The 21,439-nt window shown below is 45.2% G+C and overlaps 1 protein-coding gene across 1 annotated transcript; it reads left to right on the top strand.

Moving 5' to 3' along the window:
- Positions 1-369: 369 nt before the first annotated feature.
- On the top strand, positions 370-21,273 carry LOC148045686 (neoverrucotoxin subunit beta-like). Its single transcript, XM_087712278.1, is given in 4 exon segments — positions 370-496; positions 2,228-2,360; positions 19,931-21,027; positions 21,029-21,273. Coding segments are annotated over 3 exon segments (1,260 nt in total). The 5' UTR covers positions 370-496; positions 2,228-2,263; the 3' UTR covers positions 21,095-21,273.
- Positions 21,274-21,439: the final 166 nt, after the last annotated feature.

The following is a 21,439-nucleotide window of genomic DNA, read 5'->3' on the forward strand; positions in this document are numbered from 1 at the left end:
TGTTTGTGTTTTCTTGTTTTCCAGGCCTGAACGCCTTTTTCTGGGGGACAGCCGGATGTCAGCCTCTGCTTTGCTGTTGCTTCGGCTGCCATGAAACGGGGAGGGAGGGCATGGTATTTGGGAGGGGTTACTCGATGTGCTGGAGGAAAGTTCTGGAGCTCAGCTGCCTGTCGGACTACGCATGCGTAGGAGATTCCCGCCAGGACTAACGGCACCGACATTCCATCTTCGTGATGCCTTTTGAAGTTATTGGGTTGGCTCCTGTTTCAGTGACCTTCCACTAGGACTCTGACCTCCCTCTCCCAGTTCCTGAGGCAAGATAAGGCAATCGGGCTGCTAGAAGTGTTGATTTCTTCAAAGGGTTTTATGATCGCTGGACTCTGTTCCCATCATAAAGTCTGCCGAACGTTCAATGGACGAGGAGATCTAGGAGGGAAGCAGAAAAGCCGAGCAGTAGATCCACCTGCCTTTGGGGATTCCTGATCTCTTCAACCAGGTGAGACCTTCCCCAGGGACCCCCATATTGGGAGTGGAGTGGAGTGGGAGGAGGGCAAGGTTTTTCCTGGGCATCAGGTGGAAAGCAGAGTCAAGGAGCTGCTGCTTTGGCACGAGAAAGAGGGATCCCCCATCTGAAATGGGTGGGTGGGTTAGCTGAGACCCTCAGGATCCCGTCTTCCTTGTTAGCAGAGGAGACTGGAGGCAGAGGAAGGAAGAGAACAGCAGGTGGCTTAGAAACAAGTGTGGCATAGAAGCACCTGTGCTGTCAGGAGGGGGGATATTCCAGGTCATTTGGGGAGAGGGGAGTGTTGGCTGAAGCTCCCGAGATGTGGGGAACTTGCAGAAAGTGGGAAGGAGGAAGTATGCAGTTGTGTGCATTTGATTCTGTGTGTGTTTGTGTGTGTGTCACAGAGAGAGACAAAGAGGAAAGAGAGATGCGGGAGTGAGGGAGAGAAGGAGAGAGAAAGAGAGAGGGGAGGGAGAGAGAAAGAGAAAAAGAGAGGGATAGAGACAAAGAGAGAGGGAAGAGAGAGTGCGAGGGAGAGAGAAAGAGAGTGCGAGGGAGAGAGAAAGAGAAATAGAGAAAAAGAGAGGGGGAGGGAGAGAGGGGGAGGGAGAGAGAAAGAGAGAGGGAGGGAGAGAGAAAGAGAAAAAGAGGGAGAGAGAGAAAGAGAAAGAGGGGGCTAGGGAGGGAGAGACAAAGAGAGAGGGAAGAGAGAGTGCGAGGGAGAGAGAAAGAGAGAGGGGAGAGAAAGAGAGAGGGAGAGAGACAGAAAGAGTGGGGGAGGGAGAGAGAAAGAGAAAGAAAGAAAAAAAGAAAGAGGGAGGGATAAAGAGAGAGAAAGAGAGAGGGGAGGGAGAGAGAAAGAGAAAAAGAGAGGGAGAGAGAGAAAGAGAGAAAGAGAGGGCGAGGAAGGGAGAGACGAAGAGAGAGGGAAGAGAGAGTGCGAGGGAGAGAGAAAGAGAGAGGGGAGGGAGAGAGAAAGAGAAAAAGAGAGGGAGAGAGAGAAAGAGAAAGAGGGGGCTAGGGAGGGAGAGACAAAGAGAGAGGGAAGAGAGAGTGTGAGGGAGAGAGAAAGAGAGAGGGGAGGGAGAGAAAGAGAGAGGGAGAGAGACAGAAAGAATGGGGGGAGAGAGAAAGAGAAAGAAAGAAAAAGAAAGAGGGAGGGATAAAGAGAGAGAAAGAGAGAGGGGAGGGAGAGAGAAAGAGAAAAAGAGAGGGATAGAGAGAAAGAGAGGGCGAGGAAGGAAGAGACAAAGAGAGAGGGAAGAGAGAGTACGAGGGAGAGAGAAAGAGAGAGGGGAGGGAGAGAGAACCTAGCTGGTTTTCATGCCTAAGGGGGGACAGGATGAAGGAATTCCAAGCCGGATTTCATCCCTCCCCTCCCCTGCAAAAAAACTCAGATGTGCTACTGGTCCTCTCCAGGCATCCTTATTCTCAGCAGAAGGAAATAAGCTCCCTGGATTTCCTCCCCTCCCCCAAAGCCCCTGCCAACATTCCACCGGAGTCTTTTCCCGACGGGGAAACTGAGTCACCATCCTGCCCTGCCCTCTCCTGCTGAAGAGAGGGACTGTGCCTGGAAGTGGACCTTCCTTGGCTCTCTGGATATTGCAGAGGGGGAGACTCTTGAGGAAGGGGCTTTGGGATGGAGTGGGAAGGGTCCCCAGCACAACCCGTAGAGACATCGGTCAGTCGTGGCCTCCTGTGGATGGTTCTCCTCTCTTGCAGGGAACCAGAAGCCTCAGCGAAACGCAGGAGCCCAGCATGGCCCACACCGAGGACCCCATTGAGACCCCAGCCCTGGGCCGCCCCTTCCAGCTGGGGATGCTGTACGACTGCCGCAAGGACACCCTGATCCCAGGTAGGAGCCGGAAGAGAAGGGGGCGGATGGGCATCTCCTGTGGGAAACTCAGGAGGGAAGAAGGCTGGAGCCGCCATCAATGCACAGGCTCAGCCTGAGACATTTCAGGAGAAATATCCCTGCTGCCTCAAGAGGAGGTTGCAATTTCATCAGCTGAAGAATCAGAATAGAGCTGGAAGGGACTGTTGAAAGACATGTCCTTCTGGGTTCAGCTCCAAGTGGGGGAAAAGACACTGGAGACATGGAGGCTGCTTGGAAAGATGGTTTATTGGTGGACAGGACCACATGGCTTGAGCCCTTAACAGAAAAGGTGATCACATGCTTCAATATTGGTTGACCCTTCTACTCCTACAGGTCGCAGTCGGTGTTGGTCGGAGGGAAGAGATCGACCCCTAGGCCCCTCAACTATGGGGTGCTGCAGGGTTTGGTCCTGTCCTCCCTCCTATTTAATATCTACATGAAGCTGCTGGGTGAGATCATACATCGGCATGGGATAAAATACCACCAATACGCGGACGATACACAGTTGTATCTGTCCGCCCCGTGCCAACTCAGTGAAGTGGTTGAAGTGATGTGTCAGTGCCTGGAGGCTGTTAGGGTCTGGATGGGGGTAAACAAGCTTGCGCTCAATCCAGACAAGACCGAGTGGCTGGTGTGTTGCCCTCCCAAAAATTGCCTAAGTATTCCATCGCTCAGGCTGGTGGGTGAAATTTTACGCCCCTCAGACAGGGTTCGCAATTTGGGAGTCCTCCTGGATCCGCAGCTGACTTTAGAACATCATCTGTCGGCTGTGACCAGGGGGGCATTTGCCCAGGTTTGCCTGGTGCACCAATTGCGACCCTTCCTGGACCGGGAGGCCCTCCGAATAGTCACTCTCGCCCTCGTGACCTCAAGACTGGACTACTGTAACACGCTCTACATGGGGCTGCCCTTGAAGAGTATTCGGAGACTTCAGCTTGTCCAGAATGCAGCCGCGCGAGCGATTGTGGGTGCACCTCGATACACCCACGTTACAACTATCCTCCGCGAGCTGCACTGGCTGCCCATTGGGCTCCGGACACACTTCAAGGTGCTAGTCATTACTTTTAAAGCCCTGCATGGTATCGGACCTGGGTACTTGAGAGACCGCCTCCTGCCAATTACCTCCCTAAGACCTATTAGATCCCACAGATTAGGCCTCCTCCAAATTCCATCTGCCAGCCAGTGTCGACTGGCAACTCCCCGGGGGAGGGCCTTCTCTGTGGCTGCTCCGGCCCTCTGGAACAATCTCCCCATTGAGATCCGGACCCTCACCACCCTTCCAGCTTTCCACAAAGCCACTAAGACCTGGTTGTTCCGGCAGGCCTGGGGCCGATGAATTTCCAGCCCCATTTGAAGTTGCGACTGTTGATGTATTTTAATTTGTTTGTCTTTTACTTTCTTATTTGTATCCCCTTCCCCCTTTGGTTGTTAGCCGCCCTGAGTCTCTCGGGAATAGGGTGCCATACAAATTGAATAAACTACAACTACAACTAACTACTACACACACATACCATTAAACAACCTTGCAACTTACTGTTTCTTTATATGAAAGGAATTAAAGTATATTCATACCAACTTTTACCATCGACATACTCACATTTGCACTGCAATCAGACTGCTTGTGTAAATTAATTCCACATACAAAAATATCCCATTTCATTTTTTCTTCATACAAAGCAATTATTACAATTATATCAGGGAGCTGTACATAAGCCAATGAGCTCCATTTTCTATTATTAAGGGATCTCAACTTCCCTCCAGGTCTGGAAATAATTACACACACACACATACATGCATACATACCATGGAACAACACTTTCAGGCCTGGGGGAGGTTCTGTCACTTTAAATCTTCAATTATCTTTACTTGGGGAACTTGTGGCTCATTCTCCAAGCAGTGGGGAAACTCAGAGAGCACCTTAAATCCTAACTACACTCCCCTCCCCCACACCTTCAAGCCCACGCTTATTTATTTTTCTAGGTGGTCAAACATATCACAATCAACGCCATTCAATTCTACATCTTGTTAGTATAGATGCACACCTAAGAATTTTAACAGACATTACATCAAATTAATCAAGTTCAATTACCTAGGTCTTCCCATTCAAATGGGATTTACCTTATTACCTGCTAAATTTCTTACTTTTGCTTGAAGCTACGCCCGGTATTCTATCTCCTTAAGCACTAGATTGTTAATACCTGTCTCTGCCCTGGGGTGTTCCGTTTCTATCTTGACCTCCCAGCGAGCACTGGCATACTTTTAAAGATCAAGATTTATAGAGACAATGTATAGAGATGTTTGTCCACACATTGTTTGCATTGGCCAGGGTTCTAGGTTGAATCTCCCAGCAGGGCGCTGGCATATTTTTAAAGATCCAAACTCTTAGCTCTCCCAGCAATCGCTGGCATAGTTTTAAAGGCCAAGATATATGGAGACTTTCATTAACACATCGTTTGCATATGGGTGGGGCTCGAGCTCTTCTTTTCTTTTTAAAAACAACTATTACTGCTGCAACAGCTTTCTAACATATCCCTGTGGACTCCTTAATCGCTTTGGGGAAGAAACTCAGGTAGAACTTCTGTTCAGTTCATCTGATGGTGGCCAGAAAATCAGCAAATTTATTACAAAATCTAAATCAAAACTGTCTTCTAGAGGCCAGGTTTCTACTTTAGGACAGAATAGAGTAGGTTGGCCAGATAAATGTGCAGAGGGTTTTTACTCAGGTTGAAGGCAAACCTTTAGTAGGAATTTCCTTCATCTCATACATGCACACACAAGGCAACACTCTCCTCCCCACCCCAAGGAAAAAAAAACTATACTCACCTGAAGAGTACAATCTTCCCGGGTTGAAAAACATGAAAACAAGGTTCCGTCCCCCACAGAAAAGGCATTGTTGGGGGGTTAAGGGTAAGGGAGGGGCTTGCGGGTGGGAAGAAAGCTTGCAGGCAGAGTTAAAAAAAAAAGGTAAAATCATCAGTTACTAAACAGATAAACTGTTAACATTATGGGGATATCACAGAGGAGAAATGGGGTCTGGATTCACATGCTTCAGGAAGGAAATAAACAGGTAAAATCATTTAAACACACAATAAATGCAAGGATGAAACTTTTCCTGTAAATGAACTTAAAACATTTCCTGGGTTGTTACTTTAAGGCATAGGGAAGGAAGGAAGGAAGGAAGGAAGGAAGGAAAAAAAAACTTCTCCTTACTCTGTTTTTTTGGGGGGGAGAGGACAACAAACTGAGCGAAGCCAATTTCTGCCAGTTTCCTCTTTTCTTTCATTGAACACTTTATAATTCTTGTCTTTTGGATTGGAGACATCTTAGTTACAATTGCCTTGAGGGTGCACAAAGACTTAGACACACATTTACACAAGGACAAGGAGAAAAAAGAGGGGGGAAAAAGAACTCTCAGGTTTTCACATCCTAGTCATTCCCAGCACAAATCTGTTAAATTAGGGAAGGCACAAATCTTAACAAACAAACCATGTGGTTGCATAGAAGACAGAGAAAGAGACAAACAGACAAGAGAAAAAAGAAACCCCAACATTTTCCCCTTTTCTTTTAAGTACCTTTATGTAGCCAAATTAGTTTTCCTGTATTATCTTTCAGCAAAGCCCATTTCTCACCCAATTTCCTTGCTCTCAGCCAAAATCTTGGCATCTAAGGAAATCTCCGAGGGCACTTTTGTGGCACCCGCGAGCTAACGCTTCCCATGATCCTTTAAATGCATAACGCTCACTTTGGCTTAGCCGGGTGACCACCCACCATAAGTTTCAGGAAAAAAAAAGATTCTGGAAAGGACTCCGATTCCCCCACGGAGTATTTGGTCCCTTTCTCTTGGGGAATCACCTGGGTTTGAGGAATAAAAAGGTAATCCTTGGGTTCAGCTCCAAGTGGGGGAAAAGACACTGGAGACATGGAGGATGCTTAGAAAGATGGTTTATTGGTGGACAGGACCTCACGGCTTGAGCCCTGAACAGAAAAGGTGATCACATGCTTCAATGTTGGTGGAGAAGAAGAGAGAAGAGCTGAGGAAGGGGCTTGCTAGGTTTTTTATACCCTGTTTATCCCCACCTCTCTGTTTCCTGTTCCTGTGTAAGAAATGTATTCTGATTGGTTGTCAGACTCCCATAGGGCCATGCAGGGGCAACTCTCTGGGCTGTGTTTTGAGTCCAGGTATGGATGAGTTCTCAGATGCCATGTGGTCAGTTGGGTAAAGTTCCTTAATCCCTTCCCCGTGGAGCTGCAGTGGAGAAGTCTTTATTATGTAAAGTGGTCTAGCTTGGCCTTCTTAATGGCCCCTTGACAAAGTGGGGATGGGCAGGAAGCTACAGGCAACTAGAGGTTTTTTAGAGGTTTTATTAACATTTATAGGCCGCCCTTTTCCCTGAGGGGACTCAGGGCGGCTTACATAAAATCAAGGGGGGGGATATACAAACAGTAACGCAGACAAACATAGAATAAACTAATGAGCAACATTCATTCATCATTCGGGAGGGGGCAATTATCTTTGTCCCCAGGCTTGACGGGCTAGCCAGGTCTTAAGGGCTGTGCGGAAGGCCTGGACGGTGGTGAGGGTACGAATCTCCACGGGGAGATCGTTCCAAAGGGTCAGAGCTACTACTGAGAAGGCTCTCCTCCTTGTAATTGCCAGCCGGCACTGGCTGGCAGATGGAACTCGGAGGAGGCCCAATCTATGAGATCTAATTGGTCGCAGGGAGGTAATTGGCAGAAGGCGGTCTCTCAAGTAAGCAGACCCACTACCATGGAGGGCTTTATGGGTGACAAGTAGCACCTTGAAGCGCACCCAGAGATCGACAGGTAGCCAGCGCAGCTCGCGGAGGATAGGTGTTATGTGGGTAAACCGAGGTGCACCCACAATCACTCGCGCGGCTGCATTCTGGACTAGCTGAAATCGCCGGATGCTCTTTAAGGGCAGCCCCATGTAGAGCACATTGCAGTATTCCAGCCTAGAGGTCACAAGGGCTCGAGTGACTGTTGTGAGAGCCTCCCGATTCAGGTAGGGTCGCAACTGGCGCACCAGGCGAACCTGGGCAAATGCCCCCCTGGTCACAGCCGTCAAATGATGGTCAAAGGACAGCTGTGGGTCCAGGAGGACTCCCAAGTTGCGAACCCTCTCTGAGGGGTGTAGAATTTGACCCCCCAGCCTGAGCGATGGAGTACTGGTCGAATTGTTGGGAGGAAAGCACAACAGCCACTCGGTCTTTTCCGGGTTGAGTACAAGCTTGTTAGCCCTCATCCAGTCCATAACGGCCTCGAGACCTCGGTTCATCACGTCCACGGCTTCATTGAGTTGGCACGGGGCGAACAGATACAACTGGGTATCGTCCGCATATTGATGGTATCTTATCCCGTGCCTGCGAATGATCTCACCCAGCGGTTTCATGTAGATGTTAAATAGTAGGGGGGATAAGACCGAACCCTGCGGCACCCCATATGTTAGGGGCCTAGGGGTCGATCTCTGCCCCCCCACTAACACCGACTGCGACCTGTCTGAGAGGTAGGAGGAGAACCACCGTAACACAGTGCCTCTCATTCCCACCTCCCGCAGTTGTCGCAGAAGGATACCATGGTCGATGGTATCGAAAGCCGCCGAGAGGTCGAGGAGAACTAGGATGGAGGGATGGCCTCCATCTCTGGCTCTCCAAAGATCATCGGTCAATGCGACCAAAGCGGTTTCTGTGATGTTTCTGCCTTTTAAAAAATGTTTCTTTCTTTTCACCTCCAGAGAAATATTCTGCCTTTTCAATATTTCCTAGGATATTTCATTTTTCTGGGAGAGGGTGGATGATAACTTCCCACAGGACCTTGGAGGTCTTCTAGTCCAGCCCCACCACTCAAGCAGGAGACCCTAGAGCATTCCGGACAAGTGGCTGTCCGGTCTCTTCTTAAAAGCATCCCTTGATGAAGCAGCCACAACTCCTGGTGGCAGGCAGTTCCACTGCTTGATTGTCCTCCCTGTTAGGAAGTTTCTCCTTCATTTCTGGTTGCTTCTCTCTTTGGGGCAGCCCTTCAAGTACTGGAATATGCTATCAGCCCCCCCCCCCTTTTCTCTAGACTGGCCAAACCCTGAGACCGTTCTTCATATTTTTTTAGTCTCCAGGCTGTCAGGGTTCCAAATTCGGAAGGAAATCAGAGTCCGAGGCAAAGGATTCCTCAAAGTCCCAATTGATGGAGAGAGCCATGTTGGCACATCTGGGAAAACCAAAACCTTCCCGGTTTTCCGCACCCAGTTGAAAGTTCAAGATCTTGCCCCCACACCCACAAGTCCATCCCATGGTCCAATCTCCCACTGCCACACTGGCATTTCCACCCCTCCAGTTCCAGTCAGGTGCAGAGACAAAGGTTATAAGGTTATAAGGTTTATTGTATTTATATGCCGCCCTATTCCCGGAGGGACTCAGGGTGGCTAACAAACCCAAGGGGCAGGGGGTAAACAAGAAGGGAATACAACAAACAAGGTACAAGAGAATTAAAAGAACAGTCAACAGTCACACAATTCGAGGGGGGAAGGCAACTCGTCAACCCCAGGCTTGCCGGCACTGCCAGGTTTTAACGGCTTTGTGGAAAGCCTGGAGAGAGGTGAGGGTCCGAATCTCTGCGGGGAGTTCGTTCCAAAGGGCCAGAGCAGCCACAGAGAACGCCCTCCCCCGGGTAGTAGCCAGATGACATTGGACAGTAGATGGAACCCGGAGGAGGCCTAATCTGTGGGATCGAATGGGCCTTTGGGAGGTAATTGACAGTGCAGTAAAGAGCCAGTGCAGCTCGCGGGGGATAGGTGTAATGTGGGTGTACCGAGGTGCACCCACAATTGCTTGCGCGGCTGCATTCTGGCGAGCAGAAGTCTCCGAATGCTCTTCAAGGGCTGCCCCATGTAGAGCGCATTGCAGTAGTCCAGTCTTGAGGTCACAAGGGCGTGAGTGACTGTCTGAAGGGCCTCCCGATCCAGGTAGGGTCGCAATTGGTGCACCAGGCGAACCTGGGCCAATGCCCCCCTGGTCACAGCCAACAAATGATGTTCTAAGGTCAGCTGTGGATCCAGGAGGACTCCCAAATTGCGAACCCTGTCTGAGGGGCGTAAAATTTCACCCACCAGCCTGAGCGATGGAATACTTAGGCAATTTTTGGGAGGGAAACACACCAGCCACTCGGTCTTGTCTGGATTGAGCGCAAGCTTGTTTACCCCCATCCAGACCCTAACAGCCTCCAGGCACTGACATATCATGTCAACCACTTCACTGAGTTGGCATGGGGCGGACAGATACAACTGAGTATCGTCCGCATACTGGTGGTATTTTATCCCGTGCCGCCGAATGATCTCGCCCAACGGCTTCATGTAGATGTTAAACAGGAGGGGGGACAAGACCAAACCCTGCGGCACTCTGTATTTCAGGGGCCTAGGGGTCAACCTCTGCCCCCCAACCAACACCGACTGCAACCTGTCCGAGAGGTAGGAGGAGAACCACCGAAAAACGGTGCCTCCCACCCCCACCTCCCATAACCGCTGCAGAAGGATACCATGGTCGATGGTATCGAAGGCCGCTGAGAGGTCAAGAAGCACTAGGACGGAGGCATGACCTCTGTCCCTGGCTCTCCAGAGATCATCGGTCAGTGTGACCAAAGCAGTTTCCGTGCTGTAGCCAGGCCTGAACCCGGACTGAAAGGGATCCAGCTAATCGGTTTCATCCAAGGACCGTCGGAGCTGAAAGGCCACCACTTTCTCAACAACCTTTCCAACGAAGGGAAGGTTGGAGACTGGACGGTAGTTATTTAAAATGGCTGGATCTAGAGATGGCTGCTTCAGGAGGGTCTCACCACCGCTGCCTTTAATAGCAGGGGAAAGAAGCCCTCCCAAGGGGAAGCGTTCACTATCGCCTGGATCCAGCCCCGCGTCACCTCCTTGCTGTTCGTGACCAGTCAGGAGGGGCAGAGGACCAGTGCACACATGGAGGCACTCACCGCTCCCATGGCCTTGTCCACTTCCTCAGGAGTAACAAGTTGAAAATCAATCCAAAGATGTCGCTCAAGACCCTCCCCCGGTACCTCGGCTGGCTCTACGCAATTGGAGTCCAGGTCTGTCTGAAGCCGAGCAACTTTGTCTGCGAGGAATTGGCCGAACTCCTCAGCTCTACCTTGTAAGGGATTGTCAGCAACCCTCCCATTCAGGAGGGAGCGGGTTACCCTAAACAAGGCAGCTGGGCACGACTCAGCGGACACAATCAGAGCTGCAATATAGGTGTTCTTAGCTGTCCGTATTTCCGAAAGGTATGCTCCGATGCAGGCTCTTAATAGTGCTCGGTCTGACCTGGATTTACTGGACCTCCAACGGCGCTCTAGGCGTCTCTTTTGGCCCTTCATTCATTTCTAGAAAGAATGTTGTGATGGCTACATATCATCTAGCTCTGTACAATCCCCCCTCCCATTTCCCCACCATAGAAAATGCCTAATAGAATGATAGAAAGTGGGGCAGGGCAGAGACCCAAAAGAAAAGAAGGCTCCAGGCCTTTCATCTTCTTAGTTGCTGTTCTCTGCACTTTTTCCAAAATCTCAACATGGTTTTTGTAAGGCGGTGACCAAAACTGGATGCTGTATTCCAGGTGTGGCTCGTTCCAGTTTAAGACTCCAAGGTCCCCCTCGCAGTTACTGGTTTCGAGCCAGGTTTCGCCTGATCTGCACTTGTACCTTTTGTTTCCTGCCCAGGTGTAAACCTTTGCTTTTCTCCACATTAAATTTCATTTCGTTGGATAGGGCCAGGGGTGGGATCCCTCAGCTGCTATTGCCAGTTTGCTCAGGGACGCCCCCCCACTCTAGCTTGATGCTTGCTGTGTGTACGTGCGCTGTACCAGTGACATGCAGTGAGGTTTATGGCTGGTGAGGCAGCAATTTCTTTAGACTTGTGGACTTCAACTCCCAGAATTCCACAGCCAGGCATGCTCAGTTCCGATTTAAGGCGACAGCTTTAAACTTATTTAAATAAGTTTCCTTCTTTCTTTTTCTTTTTCTTCTCCCTTCCCTTCTTTCCTCCCTCTCTCCCTCCCCCCTCTCTCAAACACACACACACACAAACATGCACACACAGAAGTTGGATTGGACTATCTCTCCTATCCCCTTCCCTCTCTCACTCACACAAACTGTCTCTCAAACACACACACACCAGTGGTGGGTTTCAAAAATTGTTCGAACCTACTCTGTGGGTGTGGCCTCCCTTGTGGGAGTGGCTTGCCACCCATGTGACCGGATGGGAGTGGCTTGCCACCCATGTGACTGGATGGGAATGGCTTGCCACCCATGTGACCGGATATGAAGATGCTGACGACACTTGTCAGAACCACCTTAAATTACCTCACACACAGCACTGGCATGCATAAGAATAGGATGTAAACTTGTTTTTCAAAAGGCATCTTTGGTTTGTGTTAAAACAACTTCAACACACGCAATGTTCTGATTGCACCCCAAACGCAGGAGTCATCCTTACCTTTCACAGAGGCACTGAGTTTTATAAATATCAGCATGATAGTGTAGAATAATCATATCCAAGGACCAGTGGGGGGTTTCAAAAAAATGTGGAATCTCTTCTGTCTGTGTGGCCTGCTTTCCGGGTCCACTGGTGGAACTTCTTCTAACCGTTTCGGTAGATTTGACGAACCGGTTCTACCGAATAGGTGCGAACTGGTAGGAACCCACCTCTGAGACACACACACACACACACACACACACACACACACACACACACACACACACACACACAGCCCTGAAGAACTGGCTCGCCCGTCAGGCCTGGGGATAAGGATAGTTGCCCCTCCCGAATGTTGTTTGGATGTTGCCTACTATTTTTAGTATATGTCTCTATTTTGTTGTCTGTATCCCCCCCTTTCCTAGTTTTATGTGAGCCGCCCTGAGTCCCCTCAGGGAAAAGGGCGGCCTACAAATTCTAATAAAATTTTACAAAAAAATTTTACACACAGAGTTGGATTGAAGCGAGGAGACCACAGGAGGAGGCAGGAAGCCAGTCAAAGAGCCATACTGGAGCACACAGGATTTCAACTCTGCCCTTGCCTCTGAAGACGCCCCGCCAAAAAAAGCGCCCTCTACTATGAGGCAGGAGAACTGCTGCCTCTCCTACTTTTAGGCTTTTAACCCTTGTTTAACTTAAGGGATAAAAGCCTAAAAATTCCCGACGTAGGAGAGGAACTCAGTTCTCCTGCCTCATAGTAGAGGGAGCTTTTTTAGAGGCTTTTTTAAAGAGTTAAGCGGAGTCATCCACGGTGAGGCAGCAAGTAGCTCAGCCTGACCTCAGCTCTTACCTTTTTCTTTCCATGATGAGAGTGGTGAGGCTCTGCCTCCCCTGCCTCACCTGACTGCACGTCACTGCGCAGTACCACTAAAATTGCTCTGTGCATGGGCAGAAGCAAAAAGGAAGATGGCGGCACCTGTGATGCCCCCGGGAGAACGGCATGTGGCAGGCCTGGATCATTGCTGGTTCCAGGTGACCCAGGCCGCCAAGTTACTACCGGTTCGGCTGAACCATTCTGTACCGGTAGGAACGCACCTGTGGATAGGGCCCATTGTCCAAGTCTGTCAAGATCTTTTTGGATGCTGAGCCTGTCTTCTGTTGTCTCGGCTATTTCTACCAGTTTAGTGTCATCTGCAAACTTGATGAGTTCTCCTTCCATTTCCTCATCTGAGTCATCTGTGAAGATATTTAAGAGTCCTGGGCTTAGGCCAGAGCCTTGTGGTACACCACTGCTTATTTCCCACCATGTGAATATAGAACCACTAAGGACTACTCATTGAGCAGGGTTTGTCATCCAGCTACAAATCCATCTGGCGGCGATGTTGTCTATTCCATATTTTTCTAGTTTACCAAGATGTAAATTGTGGTTGACTTTGTCAAATGCCTTAGTGAAATCTGAGTATGGAATGTGCACAGCATTTCATTGATCATGTTGAAATAGGATAAATGAAAGTGTTAAAAGGGGGAAAATGGGAATAAAATCAAATTAACACAGGGAGGTTTTAAACGCACACATTCACACCTACACACGTTTGCACCCAAATGTTTGGATTTAAAAATAAAACAAAAGGAATGGAAAAGGAAAAAGGGAAGGAAAAGGAAAGGGAACTCATGGCATTTTAAAATTCAGATTCAGCACACTGTTATACAGCATTTTGGCACCTCCTGTCTGCTCAGTAGCCTTTCTCAGAACTGGTAAGTAGAGAGATGGACTTTCAAAGGGAAAAATTGGTCTCAAATTTAGATGAGAGAATAGGATGTGTTGGATGGGACCTTCTGCCTGGAATGCACATCCAGCCCTTGGCCACGCATGCAAAAGGACTACCAAACATGGGATGGGTTTCCTGCCCAAAAGCGAAGACGCTGAAATGCTTAGAGAAATTGGCTTCAAAACTGGTTTGGAAAAAGGAGCTGATATTCCAACCAGGGTGTTGGATGTAATTGTCAAGTTGTGTTGCAGGTGCCTCTGAACCCCTGATGAAAGACATGGTTTCTCTAGGCCAGGGGTATTAAACTCAAGACCCCTGGGGAGGATCTGGCCTGTGATTTGGTTGGATCTGGCCCATAGCGCTCGCATGCCCCCCCCCATGAGGTCAACCACAGCCCTGATGCAGCCCTCAATGAAATTGAGTTTGACATCCCTGCTCTAGGAAGTTGGAGATCTGTCCTGAAATCAACAGGTGCATAGAAATTCCAAGTCATTTTTAATCCACTTAAATCCACCATACTTATAACCCTCCACCTTCTAATACTAATTGGCTATGAGTAGAAAAGCAGCTGCCTCTGGCTTTACATCAACCCCTGCCCCCTCACTTGCGGGAGGCCAGAGGACAACACAGACGATGTCCCATCAGGAAAAAGAGAAGGAAGCCAACTTTGAAACACTTATACAAATGATGCAGAAAACGATACCCTTGTAAAAAAAATGGAGGCAATGGAACAACAAAACCAAAGCATAGTGCAAAAAGTTGATAATATGGAAGGGAAAGTAGAAAGTATACACAACTGGATGCTGAAATACGAAAATAGGATTAAAAAAATTGAAAATAAGATTCAAGAAGGAGAGAAGAAAACTGAAAAGCTAGAGATCAGACTAAGTGATGTAGAAAGAGAGAGCAGTGGAATATTAAGATGGGAGATGGACAGGTCTGAATTTTTCTTAAGATTTCAAAACATAGAAGAAGAAAAAGGAGAGGACTTAGTTCAGATAATTTCAAATATTTTGATAGATGTTCTGGGGATGTCCCAGGACCAAATAAAAGAAACAATTGATGAGACTTTTAGAGTATACACAAGATATGCAATGAGAAATGCTCTTCCAAGGGAAGTGCATGTAAGATTTACTAAGAAAACAATTAAATCACAAATCTTACAGAAAATGAGAGATAGAAAATTAGAATATAAAGGTAAGGAGATTGTAGTACTCAAACAAATTCCAAGAGAGGTGAGAGAGAGGAGAAGAGAATATCAATTTCTGACCAAAGTATTGATAAAAAAAGGTGTTAACTACAGATGGCTCATACCGGAAGGTTTATTATGTACTTGGCAAGGACAAAGACACAGGATAGATACAACTGAGAAGGCAGAAGCTTTCTATGAAGAATACTTCAGAGAAACGGCGGAGAAAGCTGGGAAAGACGATGCAGTGATACAAATACTGGAACCACCTGTAACCGCGACCGAAAAAATAGAAGGAGCAGTAGGTGGAAGTGAGAAAGAAGGGAAGACAGGGAATGGGAGCCGCAAAGAAAAACGAGAACCTAGATCCACTAGAGCGATAAACCCTGTATATAAAGCATAAACATGGAAGAAAGAAAAATGATTACAATTAACATTAATGGACTCAATTCGGTAACTAAAAGGAAGAAAGTATTCCATAAATTAGAGAAATTACAACTTGACATAATCTGTCTGCAAGAAGTACATATTCAAAAGAAATATGAACATTTACTAACTCAACCAAAGCTTGGGAAAATGTTTTCATCATTGGCAAATTGTAAGAAAAGAGGAGTGGTCTTCTATATTAAAGGCAACATCCCAACAAAAGTAGTATACGCAGAGGAAGAAGGAAGAATTTTGATGGTGGAAATTATGGATACCAAAAAGACACTCCTAATTGGAATCTACGCCCCCAATAAAAAACAAGATGAATTCTACAAAAAACTACACAAAAAAGTTTTGGAACTAGACTATGTTGATATTTGTATGATGGGAGACTTTAATGGCATTGTGAATCAAAATATGGACTATAAAACACATAAAACAAAAAAATTAAATAGGAAGCCTCTGCCGAAATCTTTTTTTAGGATGACAGATGAACTAAATTTAAAAGATATATGGAGAGAAAGAAATGCTAAAAAAAGAACAATATACCTTCTACTCAAATAGACATTCTTCATTCTCTAGAATAGATATGATATGGGTCTCAGCGGAGTTGAGCTCCAACATAAAAGAAATTGAGATTGAAGCAAGTACCTGGGCGGACCACAATCCAATTTTAATTAAATGGAAAGGCCAAAGGGCAAGATCTAGATGGACACTAAATAACACTATATTGAAAGAAAAAGAGTTTGTACAAAAAATGGAAAAAGAGCTAGTCCTTTTTTTAAAAGAAAATAGGAAAGAAGATACGTCGTTGCAGAATCTCTGGGACACAATGAAGGCTGTTATCAGAGGTTTGACAATAGACTACACAAGGAAGAGAAACTCAAAAAAAAGACAAATGCATAAAGCTCTAGACAATGACTATAAAATACTTGAAAGAGACCTACAGAGAGCACCACAAAAAAAAGATGTTAAAATAAAAATGGACATAATTAAACACAAAATGGACCTATTAGAAAAGGAAGAACTGGCACAAAAAATTAGAGGTGCCAAACAGAATTATTTTGAAAATGCGAACAAACCAGGCAGGTGGTTAGCATATAAGATGAAAAAAGAGAGAGAAACAAAGAAAATACCTCAACTAAGAGATAAGCAAGGAGAAATTCAATATGGAAATACCGAAAAAAAAAATTATACATGACTACTACGTTAAACTCTATGAACAAGAGAAGGTGGAGGAGGGACGAGTCAAAAAGTATTTACAATATGCTAACCTCCCCCAGGTACCAGATGAAACTAGAACAATGTTAGAAAGTAAAATAACAATGATGGAGCTAACAGAGGCTCTTAAAAAACAAAATAATGGGAAAGCCCCAGGACCAGATGGCCTACCCGTGGAATTCTACAGAACATTTGAAGAAATATTGACCCTCCCACTTCTACAAGTCATGAATGAAGTGATGACTGAGAACCAAATGCCGAAGTCATGGTCAGAAGCGTATATCACATTACTACCCAAGGAAGAGACTGATTCAACACAAATCAAGAATTATAGACCAATTTCTTTATTAAACTCAGACTACAAGCTATTTGCATCTATACTAGCTGAGAGACTTAAAAAATACTTAAATGGCTTCATCCATTCAGATCAAAATGGCTTTTTACCTAAAAGACAAATCAAAGACAATATGAGAATAATTTTGAATACCTTGGAATACTATGAGGCCCACCCAGAAAAACAATTGGCACTGATGTTCCTCGATGCGCAGAAGGCCTTTGATAATGTGAATTGGCAGTTTATGTTTTTGCAACTGGAGCAGATGAACTTTGGCAAGAAATTCACTCAAACTATACGAATGATATACCAGAAACAAGCAGCAAAGATAATGGTAAATGGAGAACTAACAGAACCGATTGAAATAAAGAGAGGTACAAGACAAGGCTGCCCACTATCACCGCTACTCTTTGTCCTAACACTAGAGGTCTTAAATAGAAAGATCAGAGGAGAAGAAGAAATAAGAGGAATGAAAATTAAGAGAGAAGAGTATAAACTACAAGCGTTCGCAGATGACTTAGTTTTCATTCCTGAAGATCCATTAGAAACCGCACTCAAATTGTTAGAAAGAATAGAGGAATATGGAGAAGTAGCAGGCTTGAAAATAAACAAAGATAAAACAAAGATCATGACAAAGAATATCCCAGCTACACAAAAGGAACAGTTGTCAGAAATGTTGCAGATTCAAAACGCAAGTAAGATTAAATATTTGGGGATACATTTATCACCTAGATGTAGCACTCTTAAAGAGGATAATTATACCAGATTAAAACGACAAATAGCAATCGATTTGGAGAAATGGGAAAACTTGCATCTATCAATGATGGGAAGAATTTCCACAATTAAAATGAACATTCTACCTAGAATTCTATATCTGTTTCAGACAATCCCAATTAGACTGGGTAAGGATTTTTTTCTAGACTTAAATAAAATAGTTTTGAAATTTATTTGGCAAGGGAAAAAAGCTAGAATAAAACTTAAATTACTACAAGATGTTAGATCAAGAGGAGGTTTTCGTTTACCCGATTGGGAGCTATACTATCAGGCAGCAAACCTGATGTGGATTAAGGAGTGGATATCATTAAAAAACTCTAGAATATTGAACGTAGAAGGTCACGATTTGCTGTTGGGATGGCATGCCTTCTTATGGTATAAGGGAACTAAACCACATGGTTATTTTAGAAGACATTATATAAGGGAGGCGTTGTTGTTAAATTGGGAAAAGATTAAAAAAATACATTATTTAAAAATTCCAGTCTGGACATCAACAATTGAAGCATTCTCATATCCGATAATACATAAAAAGGAACAAACAGATATATAGAATTATTGAATACAGAGGGTGAGCTCAAATCTAGTCAAGAGTTGAAGCAAGAAGGGATGGAAATGAACTGGTATTCATATGTACAGATACAATCTAGATATAATGAAGATAGAAAAACTAAAGGTCTCTATAATAAAATGACTGAGCTAGACAAAATTCTAACAGGTACTGATGAAAAAGTAATAAAAAAACTATATGGATATTTATTGGAGTTTAAATTGCATGAAGAACAAGTTAAAGAAACTATGATTGCTTGGGGGAAAAATTTTAAGTATGGGATTGATTTAGAGAATTGGCAGAAATTGTGGTCTCAAAATTATAAAATGACAATGTCTACTGCATATAGAGAAAACTTGTATAAGATGTTTTACAGGTGGCATCTACCCCCGACCAGAATCGCAAGAATGTTTAAGAATAAATCAGAAAAGTGTTGGAAATGTCACCAGATACCTGGCTCATACTACCACATGTGGTGGACTTGCACTGAAGCCAAAAGATACTGGACTAAAATCCACATGTGGTTGGAGAAAATGATACACAAACAAATAGACTTTAAACCAGAGGTCTTTTTATTGGGAATTTTACCAGAAACCTACAACAAAGACTTAAAATATTTGATTGTAAATGTGTTAACAGCAGCCAGAATTGTATTTGCAAAAAACTGGAAAAATGAAACAATACCAAAAGAGGAAGAAATCATTCGAAAAATAATGGACTGTGCCGAAATGAGCAAATTGACATTTGAAATTAGAGAGCAAGAGGATGAACAATTTTATAAGATATGGGACTTGTTTTATCAATGGCTAAGGGGAAAAAAACAAAATTTTGGAAATGAAAAATGATACACTTATGCCTTAGTTGGAAAAAGTAAATGATGATATAATTATGATGTGAAATAATTCAACAATGATATAAGGAAGTACTAATATAAGGTCTGGTGATATAATGTATAAGGTTAAGAATTTATTATAATGATATTTCGCTGCTGATAAGGCAATTCTAATAGGGGAACAAATGAAAACTGGTATATATAGGCAGCGATGCCTTGTTGAATAATGAAGGAATAAGATCTCTGTTTGAAGGTATGAAATGCAAGGTTAACAATGAATAGAAGTATATTCTCTGGGGGAAAACAACGCTAATGTTAACTGAATATATATTGTACAAGGAAAATGAGACCTATAGTTACATTAGAGGAAATATCTGAGATGGTAAACATTATTTGAAGATGTAGATGTTAAAACAACCGTAATCAAACGACATGCTGCATGTGATGATGGTGTTTTTTTCCCCGTTTTTTCCCTTTCCTTCTTGGACTTTTTTTTTGTCCTTTTTGGCCTCCCCCACCTCCCCTACCCTTCCCCCCCTCTCTCCCTTGTTTTATTTTGTTGTTTTTTGTTTCTTAAACCCTAGCTTATTGTGGTGCTTATTAAATATACAATAGAGAGATACGGGATGTATAAACTTAGTAGGGATGCACCTGTGATTAAAAGACATATTGTATGTGAAGATGGGTTCCCCCTCCCCCCCCTTTTTTTTATTCCATCCTCCCCCTTTCCCATTGTTGTCTGTGTAATAAAAAAATACAAATAATAAAAATAAAAAAAAGAAAGAAATTCCAAGTCATTTTTAATCAGTCGAAAGCTTTTGCGGATACTGGAGTTTTTGCAAATCAGGTAGAAGAGAACAAATATCCAGATGAAATGGTGTCTCTATTGTCCCACATCTGTGCAACTCGTCTATCCAGCAGCAGATGTTTTGGAAGACGGTGTTCAATTCATGTCTCTGTTTTCTTCTGTTCCATGCAGGGGTCACCCTTTGGGATTACAGCTCTCTTCAGAAGGACCTGACCATCAAGCCTCAGCCCAAGACTGAATCTGAAATCACTGCATCTGACAGCATAGAGGATAAGGCCTCCGCCCTGGACATCTCAGCCTCCCTCAAGGCCAGTTTCCTGGGAGGGCTGGTTGAAGTGGGAGGGTCAGCCAAGTATCTCCATGACACCAAGAAATCCAAGCAACAGGCCAGAGTCACCCTTCAGTACAAAACCACCACCAGGTATGAACAGCTGACAATGAGCCACCTGGGAACCCAGAATGTCTCTTACCCAGCCGTCTTTGAGCAGGGCACAGCCACCCATGTGGTCACCGCCATCCTCTATGGAGCCCAGGCTTTCTTTGTCTTTGACCGAGAAGTTTCTTCAACGGAGACGGTGAAAGATATTCAAGGAAGTCTCCAGCTTACAGTTAAGAAGCTGATATCCATCACAGGAGAAGCAGAGGTCAAAGTGAATGAGGAGGAGAAAGAGAAGGCTCTGCAGTTTAGTTGCAAGTTCCACGGAGACTTTTCTTTGGAGAAAAATCCAGTGACTTTCCAAGATGCCATTAAGGTTTATGAAACTCTAGAAAAAATGTTAGGGGAACACGGGGAGAAGGCTGTGCCTATGAGGGTCTGGCTCTACCCACTGACCAAGTTGGACAGCAGAGCAGCTAAGATGGTCCGGGAAATCAGCCTAACATTGATCTTTGATGCTGAAAAGATTTTGGAGGAACTCAATGAAATCCAGATGGAAAGCAAAGATCTAGCCAAGAATCCCATTGCTGAGACCTTCCCTGAGATCCAGAGGAAGATCCAGCAGTTCAAAAATCTGTGCAAGCAACATAGGCAGATTTTCCAGAAACAGCTGGCCAGAGTGTTGCCTTCCATCCGGGGAGGAGGGCAGGAGGAAGGGACCCTGGTGGACATCATGAGGTCTGTCAAACAGTCACCCTTCAACAGGCAAAGGCTCCTTGAATTTCTGGACACCAAGAAAAGAGAAATAAACTTTGTCAAATCATATCTGACTATTCTAGATGATATGGAAGTGATCTCATCTCAGAACAAGCTGGAAGAAATAATTCTGGACCCCCAGAATGAATATGTGGTCTCCTTTGTATTCACCTCTTTACATGAAGAGGAGCCATTTCTCTTGAGTTTACAGGATTGGCTTCAGGAGCAATTCTCACAAGAATCGACTAAGTCCACAAAGTCCACTCCCGAGGTCAAGAAAGGCCTGGCCTGGTTTGAGGACAAGGAGAGGACCCGTAATGCTCGCCAAGCTGCCAAGTCCATCAGAGACTTTTTCAGTGTCAATCAACCAAATGAGAAGGTTCACTTTGTTGTGGCCTCACTCCCAGATGTAGATACACCAGGAGCCTCAGTATATCTTTATGAAGATGGAGAGCTGGTCAGCAAGAACTTTGAGTTGCCCTCAAAACCTCTCCCTTTCCTGATCAGTGAACCTAGACACAACAGCATTCAGCTGAAGTTTCAGCCAG

The sequence above is a fragment of the Thamnophis sirtalis genome, unplaced genomic scaffold (assembly GCF_051295495.1).
Source record: "Thamnophis sirtalis isolate CommonGarterSnake01/CBP01778 unplaced genomic scaffold, rThaSir2_p1.2 scaffold_4, whole genome shotgun sequence".
Lineage (NCBI taxonomy): Eukaryota > Metazoa > Chordata > Lepidosauria > Squamata > Natricidae > Thamnophis > Thamnophis sirtalis.